The following is a 23,852-nucleotide window of genomic DNA, read 5'->3' as shown; positions in this document are numbered from 1 at the left end:
CCACTGAGGGTGAAACTTGTGTTTTAGAACCTTTTTTTTTGGCAGGCACCTGAATTACTTAAAGTAAACTTAAAAAAAAAAAAGGCAGTGCCTGGAAAATGACTGTCATCCAGGCTGAACACTCGCCCTCCCTGGAAGGGAGGCAGCCTCGCTTGTTTTCTTCCTGGCTTTGCAGTGGTGACCCGGAGCGGCAGGAGGGCTGCACGTGTCAGTGCCGTTCTTCCCACGGAGTCGTGGTCCCCCTTTCCAGAGAGGATGCCACAGGAGGCTCACTGCAGAGATGTCCGACTTTATCCTTCAGGCAGAGATGCAAGGTGTCATCTGTGCTCCTACAGGATTACATCAGGAGTTTGTGGCCTTTTAAATATTCCAGAGAGGAAGGAATAGGGAGAGAGAGATAGAAACATGAATGATGAGAGAACCATTGATCGGCTGCCTCCTGCACGCCCCCTACTGGGGATGGAGCCCGCAACCTGGGCATGTGCCTCACCGAAATCAAACCTCGACCTCCTGGTTCATTGGTTGATGCTCAGCCACTGAGCCACGCCGGCCAGGCTGTGGCCTTCTGATTCCTAGATCCAACTAGAGATGTTCATGTGCGTTGAGAAGCAGAGAAGGCTGTTTCGTGGCATGGAGAGGCTGAGGTGGACTTGACACAAAGCCACGTGCTCACACCTGCCTGTGGAATCAGAGGGCGGTGTGTAGCCTTCTGTTCTGACACTTAGAGACTTTTCCACATCACCTTCTGGCAGCGTTCCTGCCTGCGATCCCACGCCTTTCCCATCGCTCTAAGCGGAAGGTGGGAAGTCCTGCGACCGGGAGTATTTTGTGGAATATGTTGCTGTCTAACATCTGTTCAAGTCCTGCTCTCCAATTATATTCCTCGAGTATTTTATTCTTCAGATCTTTCCTCATGAGATGGATCTTTTCAGAACTAAATACTTAAACTTTTCCAAGACGGGGCACTGGTGATAAAAACCCCATTTTGAAATGCCCCTGAAAGCCTAGTGACCAGATCCGGGTCCTGGCGCAATGTGAGGCCGTGCAGCCTGGCCCTGCCTGGCTCTGGGTGTGCTGCGAATTACTCATGAAAATGCTGCTCAGAGCTACCCTGTTCAACAGCCATTGTTCTCTTCTCTCCCCCGCCCTGCAGAGGTCCAAGCAGTTCTGCTGACTGACATTTTAGTTTTCCTTCAAGAAAAAGACCAGAAGTACGTCTTTGCGTCATTGGTAAGCTCAATTGTTCGTCTCTTCTGTTTGTAATTAATAACAGTGTTCAGGACAGTTAAGGATAAATTGAGCATAAATGAAACACTGTGTTGTTGGTCTCCCTGCTCTCAAAATCCATCAGCTCAGGACAAATTTGTCTGGATAATTTCTTATATAATAACAATTTTCTGTCCCTCTCCCAGACTCCCCTATCCCCCCCCCAAATTTTTTTTTTTTTCTGTTTCTTTACAATCCTTTTGAGAGCCTCGGACATTTGATCACTGGAGTATTTCTCACCCATTGTGCCCCATAAATCATGCTAATATATAATATTGCTAGCCAGATTCTGTGAGGAACATGGAAAGATTCATCATGTAGAAAACATGACTCAAACCTTCATAGCCATAAATTGTCATTTCCTTTGTGGAACTTTTTTCTGTTTGATAAAATGTAAGTGAAATAATGAGATATTTCTCTTTATCCTACATATACCATTGTTTAACCATGTGCTTTATTTATTTTTTAAATATATTTTATTGATTTTTTTACAGAGAGGAAGGGAGAGGGATAGAGAGTTAGAAACATCCATGAGAGAGAAACATCGATCAGCTGCCTCCTGCACACCCCCTACTGGGGATGTGCCCGCAACCAAGGTACATGCCCTTGACCGGAATCGAACCTGGGACTCTTCAGTCCACAGGCCGACGCTCTAGTCACTGAGCCAAACTGGTCAGGGCTAACCATGTGCTTTAAAAAGGCATCTTGCCTGGCTGGTGTGGCTCAGTTGTTGAGCATCAACCTATGAACCAGGAGGTCATGGTTCGGTTCCAGGTCAGGGCACATGCCCAGGTTGTTGGCTCCATTCCCAGTAGGGGGTGTGCAGGAGGCAGCTGATCAATGATTCTCTCTCATGATTGATGTTTCTTTCCCTTCCCCTTCCTCTCTGAGATCAATAAAAATAAATTTAAACACACAACACAAATAAAAAGGCATCCGGTCTCACCTGAGATTGAAGTCCCTAAGAGTTAGACTATTGTGAACATTTCTTACATCTGCCCCTCCCCCCTTCTTCTAGGACCAGAAATCGACAGTGATCTCCTTGAAGAAGCTGATTGTGAGGGAGGTGGCGCACGAGGAGAAGGGGTTATTCCTCATCAGCATGGGCATGAAGGACCCGGAGATGGTGGAAGTCCACGCCAGCTCCAAAGAGGAGCGCAACAGCTGGATCCAGATCATCCAGGACACAATCAACACCCTGTAAGCCGCACGCCCGCCCGGGCCTCCTGCCTCGCGCTTTCCTGATCGCCGGCAGTCCCAGGGTAATCCATGTCTCAGGGATCTTTCCTTTCGTTTTATTTTGGTTGTGTTAGGAACAGAGATGAAGATGAAGGAATTCCAAGTGAGAATGAGGAAGAAAAGAAAATGTTGGACACCAAAGCCCGGGAATTAAAAGGTAACGCGGTGGGAAGTGGCCTGAGACCCTGTCTGTGGTGTTCTCCCAGGGCCTGGGTTCCAGAGCTGCCCTGCAGACACTCCAAAACGGGGGGATCAAGAGCTTTTCACAAAAGAGAAACCAAGTCTGAGCTGTCACAGTCCTGGTACAAAGCAGACGTAAGACTGTGTCCCACCCTAGATCCCAGGAATCTTGATTCTCTTGTCTCAGTATCCGTCTTCTGGGACCCTTTGCCACAGACAATTTTGCAAAAATCAAGGTCACATCTAAGATTAAAACAAGAGGGAAAGGGACTTGAGGAAAAGAACTTCCCGGTCAGTCTGGTTTCATGTTACCCTGGCTGCTGTGCCGTACGTTCACCAGTGAGTTCTGAGGTGGTTTGGGGAGAAGGGTGCCTGTTGATTATGCTTGACCACTACGAAGTCCCTACTGTTTTGTGTGGTCTTGTCAATGTCCCTGCGAGACTTGGATTCTCGTGCCCATTATGCAGATGAGAAAGCTGAGGCGCCAAAGGCCGCGCCAACCAGGGCCCACCTACAGTTCACGGCAGGGCCAGGATTTTGCTCCCTGTCTCCTGACAGCAGAGCTGAGTGCTCATCCCCCTTTGCCGGTGCTGGGGTATTAGCACCAGCAGTAATTGAAGGCATGGCAGTGAAGGAGACCCCAGGAGGGAGGTGTGTAAGGCTAGACAGCAGCCCAGGATGGAGCCAAGGGGACCCCAGATATTCCAGTGCAGGGGACAGGTCTGTACCTGAGGGAGGATTGTAGGAAGAGAACCAGTGAGGGCCTCACAGGAGGGAGGGATCTCCGTGCTGGAAAGGCTGACATAGAAGACCTCCTTATGGCCCTGGAGCGAGTCGATGTAGTGATGGGCAAAAGCCAGAAAAGCGCGCTGGCTTGTGATGTCAGAAATCCCAGTGTTTGCCTAGAAGGACGAGGGGAGGTTACTAGATAGAAATCACAGAAGGAAAACTTGACACAGTCTCCAGGAAGAAAATTAAAGGGGGAAAGCTCTGTTCTCTGCTGTCCCATGAGATACCACAAGGTGGTGCTCGTGTCTTAGTCACCGCATCATACCAAGGGATCAAACCACCAGTCCTTTCTCCATCCACCTCAGAACAACTTCAGCAAAAGGACCAGCAGATCCTGCTCCTACTAGAAGAGAAGGAGGTGATCTTTCGGGACATGATGGAGTGCAGCACCCCCTTGTCGGAGGAATACTCCCCGACCCTCAGCCCTCGAATCCTCTTCCGCTCCAACACAGAGGAGGCGCTCAAGGGAGGACCTTTAATGAAAAGTGCAATAAATGAGGGTAATCTCCGTTCACTGCTTCCCCTTCTTTCCCCAGTGTGGTGTGTACACTGTTACTTCTTATTGTTAAACAGCACAAATACAGAAAACAACCCCAAACAAACATTTCACGTTAGTGAGTTACCAGGTGAGCACCTTTTAAAAAAATTTGATTTTAGAGACGGGGAAAAGGAGGGAGGGCGAGAGAGAAAGAGAGAGGGAGAGAGGGGAACATCGATCAGTTGCCTCCCGTATGCTTCCCAACCTGGAATTGAACCTGCAACCTGGCTGTGTGCCCTGACTGGGAATCGAACCCACAACCCCTTGGTGTATGGGACAGTGCTCCAACCCACTGAGCCACACGGCCAGGGCCAGGTGAGCATCTTGTAGCCACTCCCCAGGCCAAGAAGTAAACTGTGGCCAGACACCCTAGGAGCCCTCCCATGTGTCCTGTCCCCATCAAAGCTGGCTCCCGCCCTCCAGAAAGAGCAGGTGCTGGGACTCACAGTGCCCACTTCCATTTCTTTATGGTTCTGTGGCCCAGTCCTCTGTGTAGACCCCACTGTTTAGTCTTGCTCCTGTTCTTTATGTGTAAAATTTAATTTCCAGCCCCTCCCACCATCCTTTTCCACACAATTTATTTTGGAAAAATCTGAGCTTTTTAACGTAGGGTTTGCCTGTTTCCTCTTCCCAGTGGAGATCCTGCAGGGTTTGGTGAGTGGAAGCCTGGGAGGCCCCCTCGGGCCGGCGGGGAGCAGCCCTGCGGGGCAGGAAGGCACAGTTGGCCCCGTCTCCTTGCCCCGGAGAGCAGAGACCTTCGGGGGATTCGACAGCCACCAGATGAACGCTTCCAAAGGTGAGTGAGTGTGAGCTGGTGCTTTCAGAGGCCGTCCTGGACTAGCAGAACTAGAAATGGTCTCAGTCGTCCGTAATGGTTCAGCGCGAGTCTCCTAAGGACCTGCTGCCATACACTCAGGGAGCTGTCTCAGGGTCAGGTTCATGTCGCATAACGAAGGGGTTCCGGGTCTCAGCTAAGCTGCAGCCGGAGGCAGAACAACACTCGTCCTTCCATTTGCTTCTGGTTCTTCGGCGTCAGTAGAACGATTAGGAGTCGCTTGGCTGCCTCCAGGTGGCCTCCCAGCCTTTGTCCTTAGTGGGGCTCAGAAATACCGCATCCCTAAGCCGTGTGTGTTGTATTCTTTCCTGGCTAATCTGTTGCACAGCTGAAGGGACACGCCTGTTTGTGTGTTTAGGAGGAGACAAGGAGGAGGGAGACGATGGCCAGGACCTGCGGCGCACGGAATCGGACAGCGGTCTGAAAAAGGCATGTTTTCCCAAAATGCACCACGACCTCCTGGGCACTGCGCTCTGATTTCATAGGCTTTGGAATTCGTCCACTTTGATCTCGTTTTGGATTCCTGACTTGCTGTTTCTGTTTCCCACTTGATCTGAAGAGGAAAGCGCATGTTTGAGCACACGGTACTATTAGGAGTCCCCGTCTCACGGGCCGCGTGGCCTCTCGACTTAGAGCTTCATGTTTACACTCAGAGCTCGGCCCGGCCCTGCAGGACCAGTTTTGTCAAGAGGTTTGTGTAAAAGGCCCAAACCAACATGAACTCTTGACAAGGCTCGAGCAGCAGCTCAGCGGGGAACCTTCATTTCCCCGCATGAGAGGCTGAGGTAGAACAGGACAGAGGGGCGCGCAGTGTGACCCAGACGCACGCTGGGTGTGCTTCCTGCCCCGGGACCTTCATGCTTTGAAACTGTGGTTTTTGTTTCCTAGGGTGGAAATGCCAACCTGGCGTTTATGCTGAAAAGAAACAATGAGGTAAGGACGTGGTGAGCTGTTGAAGAGGGTGACTTGCGGGTAACTGTTCCATTAGGAATACTCCCGCTTGTTTTCCTGTGTGAACAGGCTGGCTCCGGGCTGTGCTCTGCACACTTCGCAGAGGGCTGTCACGCTGGCCACCGGCGTCACGTGACTTTGTGCCGAAGCGTTGCCTGCTTTCTTACAGTTCTGTTATGGCTCTTTTACACTTATTTTAATCTATTAGAATTTTTTTTTGTGTGAACCAGGGTTCAAACTTAATTTTTTCCAAAGATCTAGCTAATTTTCTCAGAATAATTCATTGCGATTTCTTCCCCATTGATGTACAAATGCTCCTTGTACCATATGCTAAAATCTTACGATTGGCTTTGTGCTTTCTGTCCTGTGAGATTGGTAGGTGTGTCATTTTGGTGGCACTCGTTTTAAATGACCGGCGCTTTATAATACATTTTACTATGTTCTGAGGTCCCGCCTACCACCGTTCTTTGTGTCATGTTTTTTGGTTTTTTTTTTTTGTTTTTTTTTTTTTAATATGAGGAAATAACTTTATTTTTATTTATTTATTTTTTTTATTTTTATTGCTTAAAGCATTACAAAGGGTATTACATATATGTCCTTTTTCCTGTGTCATGTTTTTCTTGACTGCTTGTACCCACTTATTCTCTTCGGTGCTTTCAGTTTGAAAGCCTTTGGTTGGAAGGCAAGTGCCTTGTGTGCGTAGGGAGCTTGTCGGTCAGATGGCCGGCGGGGGGGCGGGGGCAGGGGCGGGGTCGGGGCTCCGTCCTGACGGGAGGTCTCCGTTGTGTCCCCTGTGCAGCAGGTCATCCAGAGCATCGTCCACCTCCACGAGCTCCTTAGCACCTTGCAGGTATGAGCCCCCTCTCCCGCCCCTTCACGCATTTCTCTCCAGAAGAACAGTGCGGAGGGGGTGTTGGTGGCCCGGGTGTTTTAGTTTGGAGGTTACTTATGGGTAAACGGGGCCCTCAGTCTCGTGCCTGGTGCCCCTGGACCCAGGACAGGAGGGGCAGGGAGCGCGGTCCCAGCCAGAGGCTCACCGGTCCCTCCTGGTGCCCTGCAGGGGGTGGTGCTGCAGCAGGACAGCTACATCGAGGACCAGAAGCTGCTGCTGAGCGAGAGGGCACTCGCCCGCAGCTCGTCCCGGCCCAGCTCCCTGGTGGAGCAGGAGAAGCAGCGCAGCCTGGAGCGGCAGCGCCAGGACCTGGCCGACCTGCAGAGGCAGCAGGCGCAGCACCTGGAGGAGCGGCGGCGGCGGGAGCGCGAGTGGGAGGCCCGGGAGCGGGCGCTGCAGGAGCGGGAGGCCCGGCTGGCCCAGCGCGAGGAGGAGGTGCAGCGGGGCCAGCAGGACCTGGAGCGGGACCGGGAGGCGCTGCTGCAGAAGAGGGGCGCCTACCAGTACGACCTGGAGCGGCTGCGCACGGCCCAGAAGCAGCTCGAGCGGGAGCAGGAGCAGCTGAAGCGGGACACGGAGCGGCTCAGCCAGAGGCAGCTGGAGCGCGACGTCTGCTGGAGCGCGACGTCTGTCAGGTATGGGGCCGTCTGTCAGGTATGGGGCCGTCTGTCAGGTATGGGGGCTGTCTGTCAGGTATGGGGGCTGTCTGTCAGGTATGGGGGCCGTCTGTCAGGTATGGGGGCCGTCTGTCAGGTATGGGGCCGTCTGTCAGGTATGGGGCCGTCTGTCAGGTATGGGGGCCGCCTGTCAGGTATGGGGCCGTCTGTCAGGTATGGGGCCGTCTGTCAGGTATGGGGCCGTCTGTCAGGTATGGGGCCGTCTGTCAGGTATGGGGGCCGTCTGTCAGGTATAGGGGCCGAGGCAGAAGGGGTCGCGGTCAGTGGGACCTCTGTGCTCAGCACCAGGAGAAAGGACGCGAGAGAGAAAGGCCGAGTCTATAGTCTCTTTTCATAGGAAGGGGAGGGGGAAGGGAGTCTTCTCTCCTGTTTCCATCCCCGAGAGGTTGATGTGGGGAATGGCAATGCTGGGGACTTGATCAGGAAGTTAACGGACACGTCCTCAGCGAGCCTGAGACGGTGGTGGCCAGCCAGCTGGGACTTGAGGAGCAGCCCCTCTGCTCTGTCCCGTGTAAGAAATCAGAATGGCCCTGGCCGGTGTGGATCAGTGGTCAGAGCACCGGCCTGTGGATTGAAGGGTCTCAGGTTCAATTCCCGGTCAGAGGCACCTACCTGGGTTGCGGATTCCATCTCTCTCACATCAATGTTCTTCTCTCTCTCTCTTCTCTACCTCCCTTCCTTCCACTCTCTGAAAATCAATGGGAAACATGTCCTCAGATGAGGATTAACAACAAGAAAGAGATCAGAACGGCCCCCCCTAAAGGAACCGGTAGCCCATGTGGGGAAACGTGCCAAGGCTCAGGGCCCATGCCCTGCCTGTGAGCACCAGGTGGCAGTCAATGGCCCTGAAAGGACGGGGAGGTGGGTTCAGGGGTGTCAGTCACAGGGAGAGCCCACCCTGGGTGGGAAGCAGCTGCTCTGTGCGGAGAGGGTGTTGGTGCTGAGGTGCTGGTGGAGGCCCTCTTGGGCTGTAGCTGCTACTCGGGGAAGCAGGCTTTCCCTCCGCAGCACTGAGCTCCTGCAGGGCCCCGTGCGATCCTGGAGCACAGACGCTGGGGCAGGCGGAAGCCTGGGCGGGCACAGATCGCCGGGTAGATACACACGTCCTGTTGCCATTTGATGGATCGATTGACCTTGGACCATGAAAGAGAATTCAGCTGACAGCTTCTAGAAGGGGCGGTTCTGCTCCCTGCAGAGTCGTCCTGTGTGTGTGTGTGTGTGTGTTTGTGATGCAGGAGGGTTCCTTCCAGTCCTCGGGCTCCACGGGCACAGAGAGTGCGGGTGGGGCTGACGGCCCTCATCTCGCTTTATCTCGGTTTGGCCTTTGACCAGAATAGACTCCTGGTGTAAACGCCACTCTCCAGCTGCTCTACTTCTACCCTGAACAGGCTTCTAGAATCTCTTAGCCCCAAGTAATCCCCACATCCCTGTGTACATCAGCCTTCAGGGTCGCAGCTCCCCTCTTTCTTCAGGGAGTGGAGGGACCTCGTCCAAGGTCCTATTAATTCTTTATGATGCAGGCGTTAAGTGCATGTAGTAAAAATAGTAATGGTGTCAAAGGTGACATTTTCAGCACTTGCATAGATCCTGCCGTAAAGGAGTCCTGAGCCTTTTTACGTTGAGGGCTGTGGAGTCCGGGGCAGGGGTTGCAGCCTGGCCAGCCTCCCGAGTGGCCCCGGGTGCCGCAGCCTCTGAGCACACCCCTCCTCTCGCACGTGTGCAGGTCTCCCATCCACACACCAAGCTGCTGAGGATCCCCTCCTTCCTCCCCAACCCCGAGGAGTCCCCGCTGCCGCCCGCGCCTTCGATAGCCAAGTCAGGGTCCTTGGACTCAGAACTCTCGGTGTCCCCAAAACGGAACAGCATTGCTCGGACACACAAAGACAAGGGGCCTTTTCACATACTGAGTTCTGCCAGCCAACCCAGCAGAGCGCCGGAGGGCCCCAGCCAGACCCCGGCGCCCACCTCCTCCTCCACCCGCCTGTTTGGATTGGCAAAGCCAAAGGACAAGAAGGAGAAAAAGAAGAAGAACAAAGGCCGCTCTCCGTCTGGGGGTGAGTCGCACACCGTCTCCCCGTGGCCGGGTTGTCTTGGAGCCCGAGGAGGGGGAGATGTTAATGGCGGGACAGGTTAGTGAGAGGGACCGTGGGGTGTATAAAAGCCAAACTGTACTACTTCTCACCAAACCCCCTTGCACTGCCCGCAACGAGCCGAGACACCAGTTCAGGGAGCCTCCCAGGTCGCTCGGTGCGGCACGTGCCTGCAGGAGGCGGCACATGCATGCAGAGGGCGGCACATGCCTGCAGGAGGCGGCACATGCCTGCAGAGGGCGGCACATGCCTGCAGGAGGCGGCACATGCCTGCAGAGGGCGGCACATGCCTGCAGGAGGCGGCACATGCCTGCAGAGGGCGGCACATGCCTGCAGGAGGCGGCACATGCCTGCAGAGGGCGGCACATGCCTGCAGGAGGCGGCACATGCCTGCAGAGGGCGGCACATGCCTGCAGGAGGCGGCACATGCGTGCAGAGGGCGGCACGTGCCAGCAGGAGGCGGCACATGCGTGCAGAGGGCAGGCGTACCTCTCAGGCGTCCATCTAGCTCAGGAATGAGCCCACCTACCGGGAGCACTCTAGCCTCCCGCCTTCCCTGGCCTCATCCAGGGACTGATAATAGTATCTCTACTCAGTGTGCACTTCAGTATCACGTCGGCTCCTGGCAGGAGTGAGGGCGGCGAGCAGGGGGCGGCCCCCCAGCCCCTCATCTGTCTGCAGCTTAGGAGCCTTGTGTTTGGGGAGGAAAAGGGGGAGTTCGATTTTTTCTGAATTTCTTTTTCCTTCTGTGTCCCCTTTTCCAGACGGCCCTGCATCAGAAGTGCCCGCAGAGAGTGAGGAGATCTTCTGCTGACCCCCCTCCGCCGCTGGCCGTGGCACCAGCCCGCCGCCTGCTGTCCCTGCGTGCCCGCTCTCCTGCGTGGACACCGCCCTCTTCAAGCATCGCTCCCCCGCACTTTGGGGCCGGGACCTGAGGGACAGAGGGTCCCGCGCGTCGGTGGGTGAGGAGGCCCGGACTTCCCACCCTGGCGACGGGGTGGGGCCGGCCCGGGTGAGGGTGTTACACTGAAAGTAGTGTCCCCAGAAGTCCAGGCAGTGGTTTGGGCCATGTCAGGAATTCCTAAAAGCTGAAAGAATGTTCCAGATGAGGTGTGAAATGCTGGCTGCCTTTTATTTGGGGGACCGCCTCTGAGACTCCAACAGCAGGTAGCGTGGACTTGCTGTGCGTGCATACACAGTGACCGTCTGCGTGTGCGAGTGGGGCTGTCCGTGAGCACTGCGCAGGCGCGTGCAGGCTTGGCTCTCGCCGCTGGGCCCCGAGGCGGTTTCCCACCCCCCACTCCGCACCCGTTTGCATGTATCTCATTTCACTGTAGAAGGGATGACGGACACGTGTGGAAACCAGTGAGAAAAGACTTGGTGTGTTTCAAAAGCATCCGATCGGCACCTCCTCGATTCTGGTGTTCCAGCCACCAAAACAGGGGTCCGATATCATTGATCAATTCGGAAGAAATTCCACCCTGGCTTTCCAAGGTGTTTGCCCACATGTTCTGGGCGCGATGAAGCAGAGAGGCCTCCTCACCACGACCCCTGCAGGGTGACACTTTTTGGTTGTCACTGACCACTCAGAAGTGGCCACAGCCTCCTGGCAATGTTCCTGAGGACCATGGCGGCTCCTGGGGAAGCTGGTCCTGCCTGGCGCTCACGTGGGAGACAGCGGCCCCTCAGCTCCACCAATAGGGACCCGCTTCTCCTGCAGGAGCTTGTCCCCGCCCCGGGCTAGGACCTCCAGCTGGGAAGTAGCTCAGTGAAGGTGTGAAACAGTGGTCTGTCTCCACGGGCCGGGTGTGGCTCGGGAGGGCTCTCTGTCTGGAGGCTTGGCAAAACTTAACTGCTTAAAAAGTTTTCTAAAAACCTAAAGGCCTGTTGGTTATTGCACTCTGCCCCTCGAAGATGCCTCAGAGGCGGCCTGTTTCCTGTCCTCCGTCTTCTCTCCTTTTTGCCTTCTGCGTTGGGTCTGTATTTGCTTTCAGCTTGTCACCAGCTGGGCGGTGCCGGGGTCCGTGGGCGTGGCTCCCCTGCGAGGCCGCACTGCCCCGCTGTGGCTGCCGGGAGGGACCCCGGGGACCGGGCTCTGACGCGGCTCCCACTCCTGCCTTCTGCCCCTCGGGAGCCGTGACCGTCCTTTTTAAAAAACAAAAAATCTGTAACTTGGTGCTTGATGAATTGCAAGCTGGCCTTGCAGATGGAGATATTTATCTTTCAGTTTATTTGAAAGAGGTCTGGTTTAAAATCGTTAGCTAGTTTTGTTTTATTTATTGTGTGTGTGTGTGTCCGTGTCTGTGTGTGTGAAGGGCGAACATACTGTCCCAACGGTTATTCAACTCTGATCACTGTGGAGGGGGAACGGCGCTGGCTGCTCACTCCTCAGTGTCTGCAAGTGCCTTGAAGGCCCACAAGACATCAGGGTGGGGAAGGGTCCCTTTCCTGCCCCCCCGCCAGCCCCAGCGCATCCTTTGACCAAGGAAGGGGTGTCTTCTTGCCGCCGAGGAGGGACCCTTGCCTGGTTCTGTCATTGAGATTTCTTACCTCCAGCAATAGACTTGAGGAATAAAACCAACTGATTTCTCCTTTTCTCTCGTAACCATGTATCCACCCACCCCTCCGCCCACCACCAAAGACCCTAAACAGCAAGCAGCCCGTCCCCCCAGCTTCGTGTCACAGCCGTGCCCGCCTGGCCCTCCCGGAGCTCAGCTGTCTGTCCTTGTCGCCTGCTGGGGTTCCCCCCGGGGCTTCGTGTCGCTCTGCTGGAAGGAAGCACTGGGTCCACGTGCGCCCGGCCGCTTGTGCCCGGGATGATGCGATGGGCTGTCAGGCTGCTGCTCAGAGGCCGGTGGACAGGGAGTGTGTGTGGCTGCACAGCTTGGCTTCGGTTTGAGACTCCCCGCCCCGCCCCCTCCGAGGTTGAACTTGGGGATTTTTGCTGCTGTGCTTGTGCTATGACCTTGAGGACGGCTCAGTCGCTGAGTCTAAGCCCCGCCTGGGTTTCTTTCCTGGGAGAAGGGGTTGACTTCTCGGGTGACTCAGGTTCAAGTCCTCGGGGCCCCCAGCTTCTCTATCAGCCTCCAGAGATCAGGTGCCCAGCATTGTGTTTAAGTTTTGGGGGGACGAGGCCTTCCAGATTCCCCAGGTCTCCAGAATCTAATGAGTTTCCTGGAAGGAGGTACCTTCTCTCCATGATATCATCTCGGTAATTGTCATCCTGCCTGGGTGACCTGTGCACTTTTCATGCTGTCGCCAGCTGGCTTCGCTTTTGTGACAACTATGTCAACTGTTTCCTTCTTGGAAAACGCAAAAGGTTAAAAACACGCAAATGGCCACAGTTCAACCTTTGCCAACGTTCCATCCTACCCCCTAAGCTGTATGTGGGCAAGAAATCTGTGTCAAGATTTTTTTGGAAAGGGTACGAATCTTACCTTTTTTCCTCTTAAGTCTCAGGGCAATACCACTGGAACCTGTCCCTTTGCTCATTTGCTCCCTTATCTGTTACCTTCCCAAGCCCGGCATTAGCAGCAGTGAGCATAGTGTGAGGCCCTGGGGCTTTGTGGGGCCTTTTTGGGGCAGGAATAGAGCGCATAGGGTTCAACAGAATGGGCTCTGCCTTAAGAAAAGCTGGGACCGTACATAACCTTAGAGGCCAGACCGTGGTCCAGAAGTTGCTCCTCACAGAAGTTGCTCCTCCTTCATCCTCCGTCTCTGAGTTCTTTCTCTCCAGCGGGTCTTTCTCCCGAGGGTTTGAGTGTGGACCTTGGAGCCGCATTTACTCCCGTGTCGATGGTGGCAGTTGTGCCAGAGGACAGCCGAGTCCTGGGAGGGGTGTAGAGCGAGGGGCCTGGTGAGGGGGCTCCAGGGCCACAAAGAGGGTGGTTTGGAGGGGACACTGCCGCAGGGCATCGACCCCCTCCACACGCTGGGGTGCGCTTGGAATGGGGAGCCTGCAGGGACGGTGGCTGGCAGGGTGGGTGTGCCTTGCCCCTGCAGCAGGACAGTTGGACAACACGGCTGTGGTCCTGACTGGCCGGGTCCCAGCCGGGCCCTGGCGCTCTTGGCCTGAAGAGACGGGGGAGGGGCACAGCGTGCTTGGCCTTGCTGCTTCCTCTTTCTTCCAACGCATCGTGACATTCCTCCTTAACCAGAGCCTTGGGACGGACCGCCTGCTGGCCAGGTGTTAGGATGACAAGTATTGTAATGCGGCCATAATAGGAAAAACACACACAGGCTGCTTCTCCCATGTCCTCCTCTAACTGAATTTATGCAAAGACGACAGGCCTCGAATGACTTCTCCATCTCGTGAGGTTCAAAGATGGGCAAACACAAGTGGGCCAGGCTCTCCTGCCGCAGACCCTGCTGAGCCGCTGCCGACACCCAGCCGGAGCCGGCCTGTGCCCGGCCTCCTGCGGCCAACGGAGGATCGGCCCCCGACCCCCGTGCACCCCGCTTGTCACCTCTGCCTTTTGCAGCCGCCCAACAGGAAGGGCAGTGAGAGCACCGACAGGGCCCCGCCCTGTGGTCACGGCTCAGCCTGTGGCTTCCTGTGTGTCACGCACCCCGTGGGGGCGCGGGGGGCCGCCGGGACAGGCAGGAGGTGACCGCGCACACCTGCGTCTGCTCATCGTGTTTCCCCTGTGTGAACTTTTCTGTGCTGAATCCCACTAAGTAAGGGGTGAAACCCACGTGCTGTATATGCATTTGTAATTATGTACAAAGTAAACAGTTTTAAACTGTAAAGATTTTTTTTCAGTGTGTTTTTTGGAATTTTGCCACAACATACTGGCTTTGTATTTTATTTATCTTCCTGTCTAGTTATTGGCTTCAGATTTCTGTAAAGTCCCCCTCAACCCTTCCAAAAAAATAAATGTTCTTTACGTCTCGACTGCGGCTGGTGTGTGGCTGTCCGTCCGGGTCTGGGCTTGCTGGAGATAACTCTGGGTTCCTGGTAAAGGGGGACCCCCTCCCCAACTCCAAGGAGAGCCTTCCTCCCAGCGGAACCTATTTCCGCATTTGGGGACAGGAACCAGGAGAGCCTGGAGCACTGGTGGCTTCTTGGGGACTCCCACTCTAGCTATAGCCGGGACCCCGAACCCCGGGGTGCCAAGTGCCAGAACTCTGTCCAGTTAAATCAGTGCAGTGGAAAATGCCCTTTGCCACAGACTCATGTAAAAATATGGTTAATTTGCCTTTCTTTGCAAGTTTTCTGTACCCCATCCCGCTCTCCAAACAGGGCAACTGTCTAAACATGATTCAGGAAGAAAAATGTAATTTGCTTCGAGCCCCACAGGGATTGGCTGGATTTGATCACAGAAGGCGGGCTCCACGGAGAAGCCACTGCCACCCACTACAGCGGAGGGGCTGTGCTGAGCCACCTGTGGGAGCCCGGCTGCTGCTCCTGCAAAAGGCCCCCAAGCCCCCTGGCCCCTGGGCACTGTGCCCTATGGTGCCGTGCAAAGCCGCCTGGGATCTCGGCTTTGCCACTTACAAGCTCCTCTCGCAACAATGGGAAGAAGCCACTCCCGCCAGAGTGCGAAGCACCTTCCTTTTCCCAGTGAACTTGCAAGGGCACCAATGTCTTAAGCGTCTCCTCTATGCCCGGCCCGCGTGGCTCAGTGCTTGAGCGTCGACCTATGACCAGGAGGTCACAGTTCAATTCCCACGAGCCTGGGTTGCAGGCTCCATCCCCAGTAGGGGGCGTGCAGGAGGCAGCTGATCAATGATTCTCTCTCATCACTGATGTTTCTCTTTCCCTCTCCCCCTACCCTCCTGAGGGGGACAGGCCTCCCATGGTCCTTGGGTTTGAGCCAGGGACGGGCTCTGTCTGGGAGGCAAGAAGCGCACGGAGGTCCCATCCTTCCTTCCCGAACAGACGCACAGCGCGCTCAGGGCTGCAAGAATCCTGACCGCCATTCGCCAGGGACCCTGCTGGGCCCGGAGCCTGGGCCACAGCGCAGAGCTGGCTGCCGAGCTGCTGACAGACGTGGCGTTTTTCTGTCCGCGGGTCCCGTGCCCCGGGGAGCGTCCGAGGTGTACAAACCGCCTCAGATTGGGTTGCAGCAACGGCTCTGCCCGGACAGGAAGTTGGTAACGAATGCCCAGGATGGGAATCTGAGTCAGAAATGAAAGGGAGCCAAGAAGCCAGAAAAGAGCTTGCAGGGGACGGGGAAACGCAGTGCGCAGGTCTTGGCTTTTCCTCGGAAGCAGAATCGAGGTCAGCTGAGCTGCAGGGCCTCAGAAATAAGACGGAGAACATGTCAGGGGGACCTGGCCCCTCACCCCCTTAGTAGCCTGGATGTCGCCTGGTCAGGGAGAAGTCCCTCCCAGAGGCCTCCCTCCCCAGTTCCTGTTCTTGGAAGCTTTCGGGTCACTTAAGGATGGTGAGGCCAGCCCCGTGGGCATTGCCCCGCCACCCCGGGGGTGTCCTGTGAGGAGGTGCAGTGGGAGAGGGGGCCGGGCTGGGCAGGAGCTGCTCTGCACCCAGTTCAGGAAATGTGGGCTGGGCCTTTCCCACCCCCACCCCCACCCCTACAAGTCTTCAGCCCCGTCTGGTATCCTAGTCACAGCCTGGCCAGTCCCCAAGCCTCCTTTCATATGCTAATGGATGCTCTGCTCTGCTGGAAACAGTCCCCACAGAATTGAGGGCTGTGCCTCCCTCCTGGCGCCTTTGTGGACCTTGCCTTCTCCCTGGGAAACCGTATCTGGAGGGGTCTGGGGAGAGGGTCCCAGGAGGGGAGCGCTGACTGGGGGGAGGGGAGTGACTGGAACTGGCTCCTGGGAACAGACCAGCTGAGACCTCCCTAGCTGCCCCTTCCCTTTGAGGGTCCCCGAGCTTCCCACCCCACCCCCAGCTTCAGAGTTGGAGCCGGGCAGTTGCCTGGACAAAGTCGTTCTCTCCAGCCTGGCCTCGTTCTCTCCAGCCTGGCCTCGTGTGTGTCCACAGGAGGGGCCCAGGGCCAGCCACCTGACACACTCCCGGCACCCACAGGGGCCCGGCTGCGGCGAGAAGCTTGGGGGTGGGCCCAGGGGGCGCTGCTCAGACTGTGGACAGAGGCTGGGTCCTCTGATGGCAGTCAACCAGGCCCCCAGGTGGCTCGGGGCGTGACAGCCCAGGCATGGGAGGAGGAGGCACGGTGCCAAGAGGGAAAGCACAGCTTCTGCGCTGAAACTCGGCCGCTCAGTCTCCCGGCGGCCAGGGCTAAAAGGGAAACATTCTAACGGGGTTTCCTTCGACTCCCCACAAAAATTTGGAAGGCCTTTTCTTTCTAGAATTTTCCCTTTTTGTAAAAAAAATTTTAAGTATTTTTTTTATTGACTTCAGAAAAAGGGAGAGGGAGAGATAGGAAACATCAGTGATGAGAGACATCTATCGGCTGCCTCCTGCACGCCCCCCAATGGGGATCGAGTCCACAAGCCTGGCATGTGCCCTGAATGGGAATTGAACCCTGACCTCCTGGTTCATAGGTCGACACTCAACCACCGAGCCACACCAGCCGGGCTAGAACCTAACACACAAATTACTTGGAAGCTTGCAATATGAAAGGGCAAAGGAAATGGACATTGTTGAAGGGAGTTTGGGAACCTCTAAGTACCTGAGAACAGGGACCTTGCAAAGGGAAGCCAGCCCTGTCCAAGGAGAGCTGGGGCCGGAGCCCAGCCGGCCTGTCGCCCATGGGTCCCCACCCTGCACTGCGCCCCTGGAGCTCAGCTGGCAGGACCACACACGGCTGCAGAGGCCGCCACTGGACCCCAGGGCACAGCTCAGACTCCTGGGAGGGCACAGACCGGGCGCGGGCCTGCGCGGTAAGGACTGGGAGTGACGCGCCCGCCTTCATGCGCTTGTTATTTTCACACAAATGAGTGTCCACTGGGAGCCCCGAGCGCATACACAGGAGCGTGGAGACGAATGGAATTTCTCAAGTGAGCGCTCGCAACGGCTTTTCCAGGAGACGGTGACTCTCAGGAGAACGGGGAACAGTGTCGGAACCAATGGAAACAACTGCCCAACAACCTCCATCAAGGGGAGCCCTGATATCTGGGTGCCTGTGGGACCTGGACTGAGCCTCCCCATTCTCAGGAGGGGCAGCCCCCGAGCCCTGCCTGGTGGGGTGACCATCGACGTCAGCCCATGACTGTGTCCCCCAAGACGGGCCCCAGAGCCCAAACAAACAAGAACGTTCTCAATTCATTTATTAACTTAGAAACGGAGAGGGTCCTGCCAGGGAGGGCACCGGAGGTACTTTGTGCTGTGAGACGTGTGCTTAGCTCAGCCCAGCAGCCGACAGGGCAGGGCCTGCAGACCCGGCTGCTTCCCTCCCAGGGACCACCCCCCCCAGCCAGGGCTCCCCAGTTTCCCAGCAGACCCATCTCCTGGGGTGGGGCCCCGTGGCTGCAGGGGGCCGAGAGGGAGCAGTAGCGTCTGAACTGGAGGTGCACCTTCTGCTCTCAGACGTTCCGAGTGGCAGCTGGGGCGCATCAGTGAGTGAACCCCACTTCAAGGTCCAAACGCTAGTGCCTGCGTGGAGGGATGGGAAGGGCGGGCTGGGCTGGGATACACTGAGGAGGGACCAGCCACTTGGAAGGTGAAAAACAACCAACAGATGTCTGGCAGTTCTCTCGGGACGGAGCTTGCTTTGTGAGCCCGGGGACAGAGGGGTCAGATCCAGTTACCGGCTGGAAGGCCAGGATGCCAGGGGCCAGCGGGGTCGGGAGCGGTGACCTCATGGCTGACCTCCACACTGAGATGCGTCCAGCGCCGGGGGATGTCCGGGCGGGGGGGTCTGGAGTCCCCCGGGGTCCCCATCAGGAGCCGGGGGCATTGCTGGTGCTTGTGATGTGCTCTGAGGAGGGGCGGCACCCCCTGTCCAGCGGCATGTGGTACCCAAGGTCCTGGGTGCTGCCGTGTGATGGGCCATGGCCAGCCTGACCGGGAGGTGGCAAGGTCACGAGGGCAAGCCCCGCTCTGGGGAGGGGCCATGAGATTTCGTCTTTAACCCAGCTGCCTGGGGTCATCCGCCAATGAAGCCTCCTGGATGCCACTGAGGTCACCCCACAGGCTTCTGCCCCTTAGACAACGTGTCCTCCGTTCTCTCCTCAGTAGCTTCTGCTCCCGGTCCTGCTGGCCGTCCCCTGAGACCTGGGACATCCCCTGTGGGCGACATCACAGCAGGGACAGGGACGTGAGTCACAGGCTGCAGGCGGTGCTGCCCCCATCCAGGGCTCTTCATGCCTGGCCCCTGGGCCTGTCCAGGACTTGCGGAAACAGGTGACCTCCAAGTCCTGCAAACGCGTCCTCCCCCCGGAGGCGGAGGGAGCCCTGGTGTGTGCACGCCCCTCTGGGAGTCCCTCTCCCCCAAAACCCCTGCAAAGCGGGAAAAGCCTCAGGCAGACACCCCGGGACTGGAGACGGCGTCTTCTCTCGTCTTAAAACTCAGAGCAGCTCCCAGAGCCGGTGGGCGGCCGCTCGGAGCGCTGGCCGGGGCGGCTGAGCTTCCCCTGTGGCAGGCAGACGGGCCCCTGCGACAGGGCTGCAGCCGTGAGGTGGGGAGACACGCAGAGCCTGCGGAGCAACAGAGACGAGGCGTGGGAATGGCGCCCACGTGGACACACGCCCGAGGAAGCCTCACACCAACTCCGACAGGGAAGAGGGGAGCGAGCCTTGCGCACGGCAGGCTGGTTCCCGGCAAACCCGCGTCTCCCCCATCGGGCAGGTGAGAGGCGGGCAGTCCCAGGCACCTGCCCCCAAAGCCCGGCACCCCCAGTGCTTCCTGGGGTGCCCGCTCCAACCCCAGCATCTCCCCGCTCTTTCTCACGGGACCCGGGTGGGTCTCCCCTCGGCTGCACACGAGAGGCCCTGGGGTGTGGCCTTCTGTGCGGCCCAGACGTGGCCTTGTCCAAACAGAGGCCTGGCCTTTGCCCCTGGGTCTGGGAGGTGACCTATGTCAGCCCTGAGAGCATGTGTTGGCCGAGGGCGGGAGTGGGGCCATCATGTGACTTAGGCTGGGGCTCTGGTCCTGCTGCACCAGCTGACCTGGGACCTCGGAACCACACGGCGATCCAGTGATCCTGCCTAAGGGCTGGGCGTGAGGGAGGTCCCGGCTGGCGGCGTGCTCTGCGCATCGTCTCTCTGAGGCCAGGACAGGCACAGTCCTGACTCCACAGGGAGAGGACGCGATGCTTCGTGGATGCTGTGCGCTCTGACCACCCCGCCCCTGTGCACCTCTGGCCGTGGCTGATCTTAATCTATACCCTTTCCCTGTAATAAGACATAACCGTGGACAGCCTCAGTGCATCCTGGGAAGCCCCTAGCCCGCAGCTGGAGTCAGAAGCGAGGACACTGTCGCTCGGAGAGTGTGCCCTCGGACCTGGCAGAGTGGCCTAGACTCCGTGCAGAATTGTCAGCAGAGCCTGGCGGTTCTGATAGGCAGCCGTGTCTGGGAACCCCCCCAACCTAAGGCTGTACCCCATCCGGCAGAGGGGTCACCTGCTTTGCTCGAGGTCAGCTGCAAGGAAGGCGTTGGCTCTGAAAAAGGGTCCCAGAACCCCTTCTCCACCCCCGTCACCTGCTGCCCCTCCCAGAGCGGGACAGGCCCGAGCCGGGGCTCACCTGGCTCGCAGGGGCCCCTCAGGCAGGCAGGTGCTTCCAGGTGCTGACGAAGGCCGTGGGGATGAGCGAGTAGGGCACGGTGGTGATGCAGCTCCACGTGTCCGCCGTGGGGTCGTAGCAGTCCAGGGTCTTACACCGCTGCGTCCCGAAGTAGCCGCCCACCACGTAGAGCTTGTTGCCCGAGGCCAGGGCGTGGCAGGACATGCGCTTGGCCGTCATGTCCCCGATCCGCGTCCACTGGTTGGTCTCGCAGTCGAAGCGGTAGGCGGAGGCGGCCGTGAACTCCGTGTCGCCGCCCATGATGAAGATCTGGCTGCCCAGCACGGCCGCGGCCGTGTACCGCCAGGGCTGGGGGCACTCCGCCTTGATGGTCCACCGGTTCTCCGCGGGGTCGTAGCACTGCACTTTGGACACCATGTCCCGGTGGATGCTGGTCCCCCCGAACACGAAGAGCTTCAGCTTGGCGCTCACCACCGCCGCGTTGCTCACGCCGTCCCGCAGCGGGGACACCATGCTCCACTTGTTAGCCCCGGGGTCGTACTTCTCCACCTGCTTCAGGGACACGGACGGGGAGGCGGGGAAGACGCCCGCCAGGGACGTGTGTCCGCCCACCACGTACAGGCAGTTCTCCAGCTCGGCCGAGCCGTGGCCGAAGCGGGCGATCAGCATGGGGGCCGCCTTGGACCACTCTTCGTGGACCGTGTCGTACACCCACACGTCCTTGGACACCCCGTTCTCCGAGCCCCTGCCCCCCGTCACGTAGACCTTGCAGCCGATGGCCGAGGCGCTGAACTCCTTCCGGGGGCTGGGCAGGTCGGCCTTGGGGATGATCTCCTTGGCCTTGTGGTCCACCTGGTAGACCTTGTCGCACATGAAGGTCTGGCCGCCCAGGATGAGCAGCGTGTGGCCCGCCTTGCGCGGCCGGGCGCAGGGGCTGGTCACCACCCCGTCGTTCTGCAGGATCCGGGCCTTGCAGCGCAGCGCCTCGTCGAACATGCCCTGCGTGGGCTCGCCCGCCAGGAGCGGGGCCTCGCGGGCCACGGCCTCCTTCAGGCAGTCGGAGGGCAGCAGGGCCAGCCGCACGCCCCGGAGCAGCTCGGGCAGGTGGGCGCTGCGCCCCTCGAGGTCGTGCCGCACCCACTGCAGGACGGCCTCGAGCACCGCCCGCTCGTCCTCCGCCTCCAGCTCGTCGCTGGAGATGAGTTCCAGCAGCTTGTCCTTGGAGAGGCTGTTGAAGTCCTCGCTCTGCCGCACCGTCTCGAAGTGCGCCAGGCACATGCGCCAGGCCAGCTCGTGCAGCCGGCGGCACTGGTGGGCGTCCGACAGCAGCATCATGCCCAGGCAGTTGGAGGGGAACAGGTTCTTCTCCAGGAACTCGGCGGCCGCGTCGCGCACGTCGTGGAACTGCAGCATGTCGCCCGCCTCCAGCAGCGACTCGGCGTTCTCCTCGTTGAGGACGATGCGCGACGAGTAGGCGAAGTCCAGCAGCAGCTCCAGCACCTCGGGGTGCAGGTTGTCCTGGAAGTTGACCGTGTCGTCCCGGCTCTCCCGCAGCCCGTGGCTGAACATGGCCTCGAAGTAGCGGCTGGAGGCGGCCAGCACGGCGCGGTGGCAGGGGAAGGCGCGGTCGCCGGCCCAGAGCGTGACGTCGGTGAACATGCAGTGCTTGCGCAGCGTGTTGAGGTGGGCCAGCACGCAGTCGGGGTGCGACGCCTTGTGGAAGAGCGTGATGTTCATGGAGCCCGTGCTGCTCCGCGACTTGCGGGTCTCGTGGACGCTGACCGACATGCTGAGCCAACCTGCGGGGACAGGGACACAGGTGAGAGCGGCCGTTCTTTTCTTTTATTGATTTCAGAGAGGAAGGGAGAGGGAGTGAGAGATAGAAGCATCAGTGATGAAAGAGAATCACTGATTGGCTGCCTCCTGCACGCCCCCTACTGGGGATCGAGCCCACAACTCGGGCATGTGCCCTTGACCGGAATCAAACCCGGGACCCTTCAGGCCGCAGGCCGCCGCTCTATCCACTGAGCCACACCAGCTAGGGCAAGAGGGGCCATTCTTGATGCAGTGACTTGGGGGTGAAAGCACAGACCCTGACTCCCCTTGTGGCTTGGCCCGCCCCCACCTCTCCTCTCTGCTCAGCTCTGTCCCTCATGTCAACTGACTACATCTCGAGGGCCACGTGGCGGCACAGCTGGCTTCACCCACCCTTAGAAAACTGGTTTCGCTCCCCTGAGTTTGGATCCACTCTGGAGCCAAAGGTCTTTGCCCTGATTACGAGCCACCCCCGGGCGGGTCCAAGCTGGGCCTCCCGTGGCTACAAAAAACAAGCAAATAGCCCTGGCCGGTTTAGCGCAGTGGATAGAGCGTCAGCGCGAGGACTGAAGGGTCCTGGATTCAATTCCCCGTCAAGGGCACCTACCTTGGCTGCAGGCTGGAAGCCCGGCCCCGGGGGCCAGGGGCAGGCCAACAAGAGTCCCAAGGCCCCTCGAGATCCGCCTCTGCCTGCCTCCACTGTGAGGCTCAGTCACTCTCTGGCACTGCTCAGGTCACATGAGACCGGCTCTCAGTCACCAGGTAGGAGCAAGTAGGCGTTCACCTGACGGATCCAGGTTCAAACTCGGCGCCGGCGCTGGGTCTGAGGCCACTCGGCAAACGTCCCTGGTAAACCAAGTCCAGCTGCCACCCTCTGGGTGCCCAAACAACTCTGTGGTGGGGTGGGGCTGTCAGGGTGAGGTCAGCGGAGTTTATCAGCCCCAGACAGACCGACAGACCACAATTTGGCTGTGTGCCCCGTCCTAGAGCCACGCAACGGCAACGCGGTGTCCCAGCTCTGCCCAAGGAGCCCGAGCTCAGCCGGGTGGGGCTGCGGGAGCCGGGAGGACGGGGCTCGTGGATCCCGAGAAGGCGAGGTGCCAGCCAGGCTTGGGGAAGGCGGGACGAGCGGCCACCGCCCAGAGCCACACAACCCAGTCTGCCCTGGATTCTGCCCAGACCTCAGCAGGGCGGAGTCGCCAGGAGTGGGGCGGGCGGGGCGCTGGGAGCCCAGAAGGCGGGGCTAGCAGATCTCCCATGACGGGGAGCGTGCCAGTCAGGTTCACAGGAAAGTGAGGGGAATGGCCCCCACCCCAAAACCACACCACTCAGACCTCTACACCCTGGCCCAGATCGCTGACTCGTCGGCAGGGCGCAAGCAACTCCGGTGGCGCAAGAGGGAGTCCAGAGGTGGGGCTCTTGCTCCCCCCAGGCCCGTGCGGGAAAGGGACTCAGCTCCGGGGCCCCAGTGGCTGCCCCTTCAGCTCCCTCCCAGAGCCACAAACCCCAAACTCTCCTCACAGGCGCAGCCCAGGGCGAGTGGCTGAGAACAAGATTTTTTTTTAAAAAAAAATATACATTTTTACTGATTTCAGAGAGAGGACGGGAGTGGGAGAGAGAAACATCAATGATGAGAATCATGGACTGGCTGCCTCCTGCACGCCCCACAATGGGGACTGAGCCTGCAACCTGGGCATGTGCCCTGACCCGGAAGTGAACTGTGACCTCCTTGGTTCATAGGTTGACGCTCAACCACTGAACCACACCGGCTGGGACTCACTGGCAATTACTTACAGGGCGCGACCTCCGAGCCTGGCCCCGGGACCGGTGTCCTGGAACCCAGAGGCTGCCCTGGCCCGGCCTGGCCCGCAGGATGCTCCCCACCCCCCGGGCTGCATTGCCCAATCTGAATTCCGGACCCTGCAACACCTTTCCCCAACCGTGCTGTGATTGCTAAATCCTCTG

General features: G+C 58.2%; 2 protein-coding genes across 5 annotated transcripts in view; one reads left to right on the top strand and one right to left on the bottom strand.

The window, feature by feature from the left end:
• Positions 1-14,351, top strand: part of AKAP13 (A-kinase anchoring protein 13) — a 92,714-nt gene extending 78,363 nt beyond the window's left edge. For all 4 annotated transcript variants that reach the window (XM_023744049.1, XM_023744051.1, XM_023744052.1 and 1 more), the window contains 11 exons: positions 1,154-1,230; positions 2,285-2,466; positions 2,580-2,662; positions 3,780-3,974; positions 4,647-4,808; positions 5,206-5,276; positions 5,736-5,780; positions 6,598-6,648; positions 6,859-7,304; positions 9,087-9,421; positions 10,222-14,351. In XM_023744049.1, the coding sequence (XP_023599817.1) occupies positions 1,154-1,230; positions 2,285-2,466; positions 2,580-2,662; positions 3,780-3,974; positions 4,647-4,808; positions 5,206-5,276; positions 5,736-5,780; positions 6,598-6,648; positions 6,859-7,304; positions 9,087-9,421; positions 10,222-10,271 (1,697 nt within the window). In that variant the 3' untranslated portion in view covers positions 10,272-14,351. The remainder of the gene's footprint in view (positions 1-1,153; positions 1,231-2,284; positions 2,467-2,579; positions 2,663-3,779; positions 3,975-4,646; positions 4,809-5,205; positions 5,277-5,735; positions 5,781-6,597; positions 6,649-6,858; positions 7,305-9,086; positions 9,422-10,221) is intronic.
• A 3,288-nt stretch (positions 14,352-17,639) lies between these two features.
• KLHL25 (kelch like family member 25) lies at positions 17,640-23,311 on the bottom strand. The gene is made up of 3 exons (XM_006102729.3): positions 22,495-23,311; positions 20,073-21,871; positions 17,640-19,025 (listed from the first exon to the last, which is right to left on the bottom strand). The coding sequence occupies exon 2, from the start codon at positions 21,858-21,860 to the stop codon at positions 20,091-20,093; it is 1,770 nt and encodes a 589-aa protein (XP_006102791.1). The 5' UTR covers positions 21,861-21,871; positions 22,495-23,311; the 3' UTR covers positions 17,640-19,025; positions 20,073-20,090.
• Positions 23,312-23,852: the final 541 nt, after the last annotated feature.

The sequence above is a fragment of the Myotis lucifugus genome, unplaced genomic scaffold, assembly GCF_000147115.1.
Source record: "Myotis lucifugus unplaced genomic scaffold, Myoluc2.0 scaffold_425, whole genome shotgun sequence".
NCBI lineage: Eukaryota > Metazoa > Chordata > Mammalia > Chiroptera > Vespertilionidae > Myotis > Myotis lucifugus.
This window is presented reverse-complemented; position numbering and strand designations above follow the sequence as displayed.

Excerpts from the sequence above, each read along its gene's own strand:
- KLHL25 (XM_006102729.3), bottom strand. The coding sequence starts at position 21,860 with ATGTCGGTCAGCGTCCACGAGACCCGCAAGTCGCGGAGCAGCACGGGC.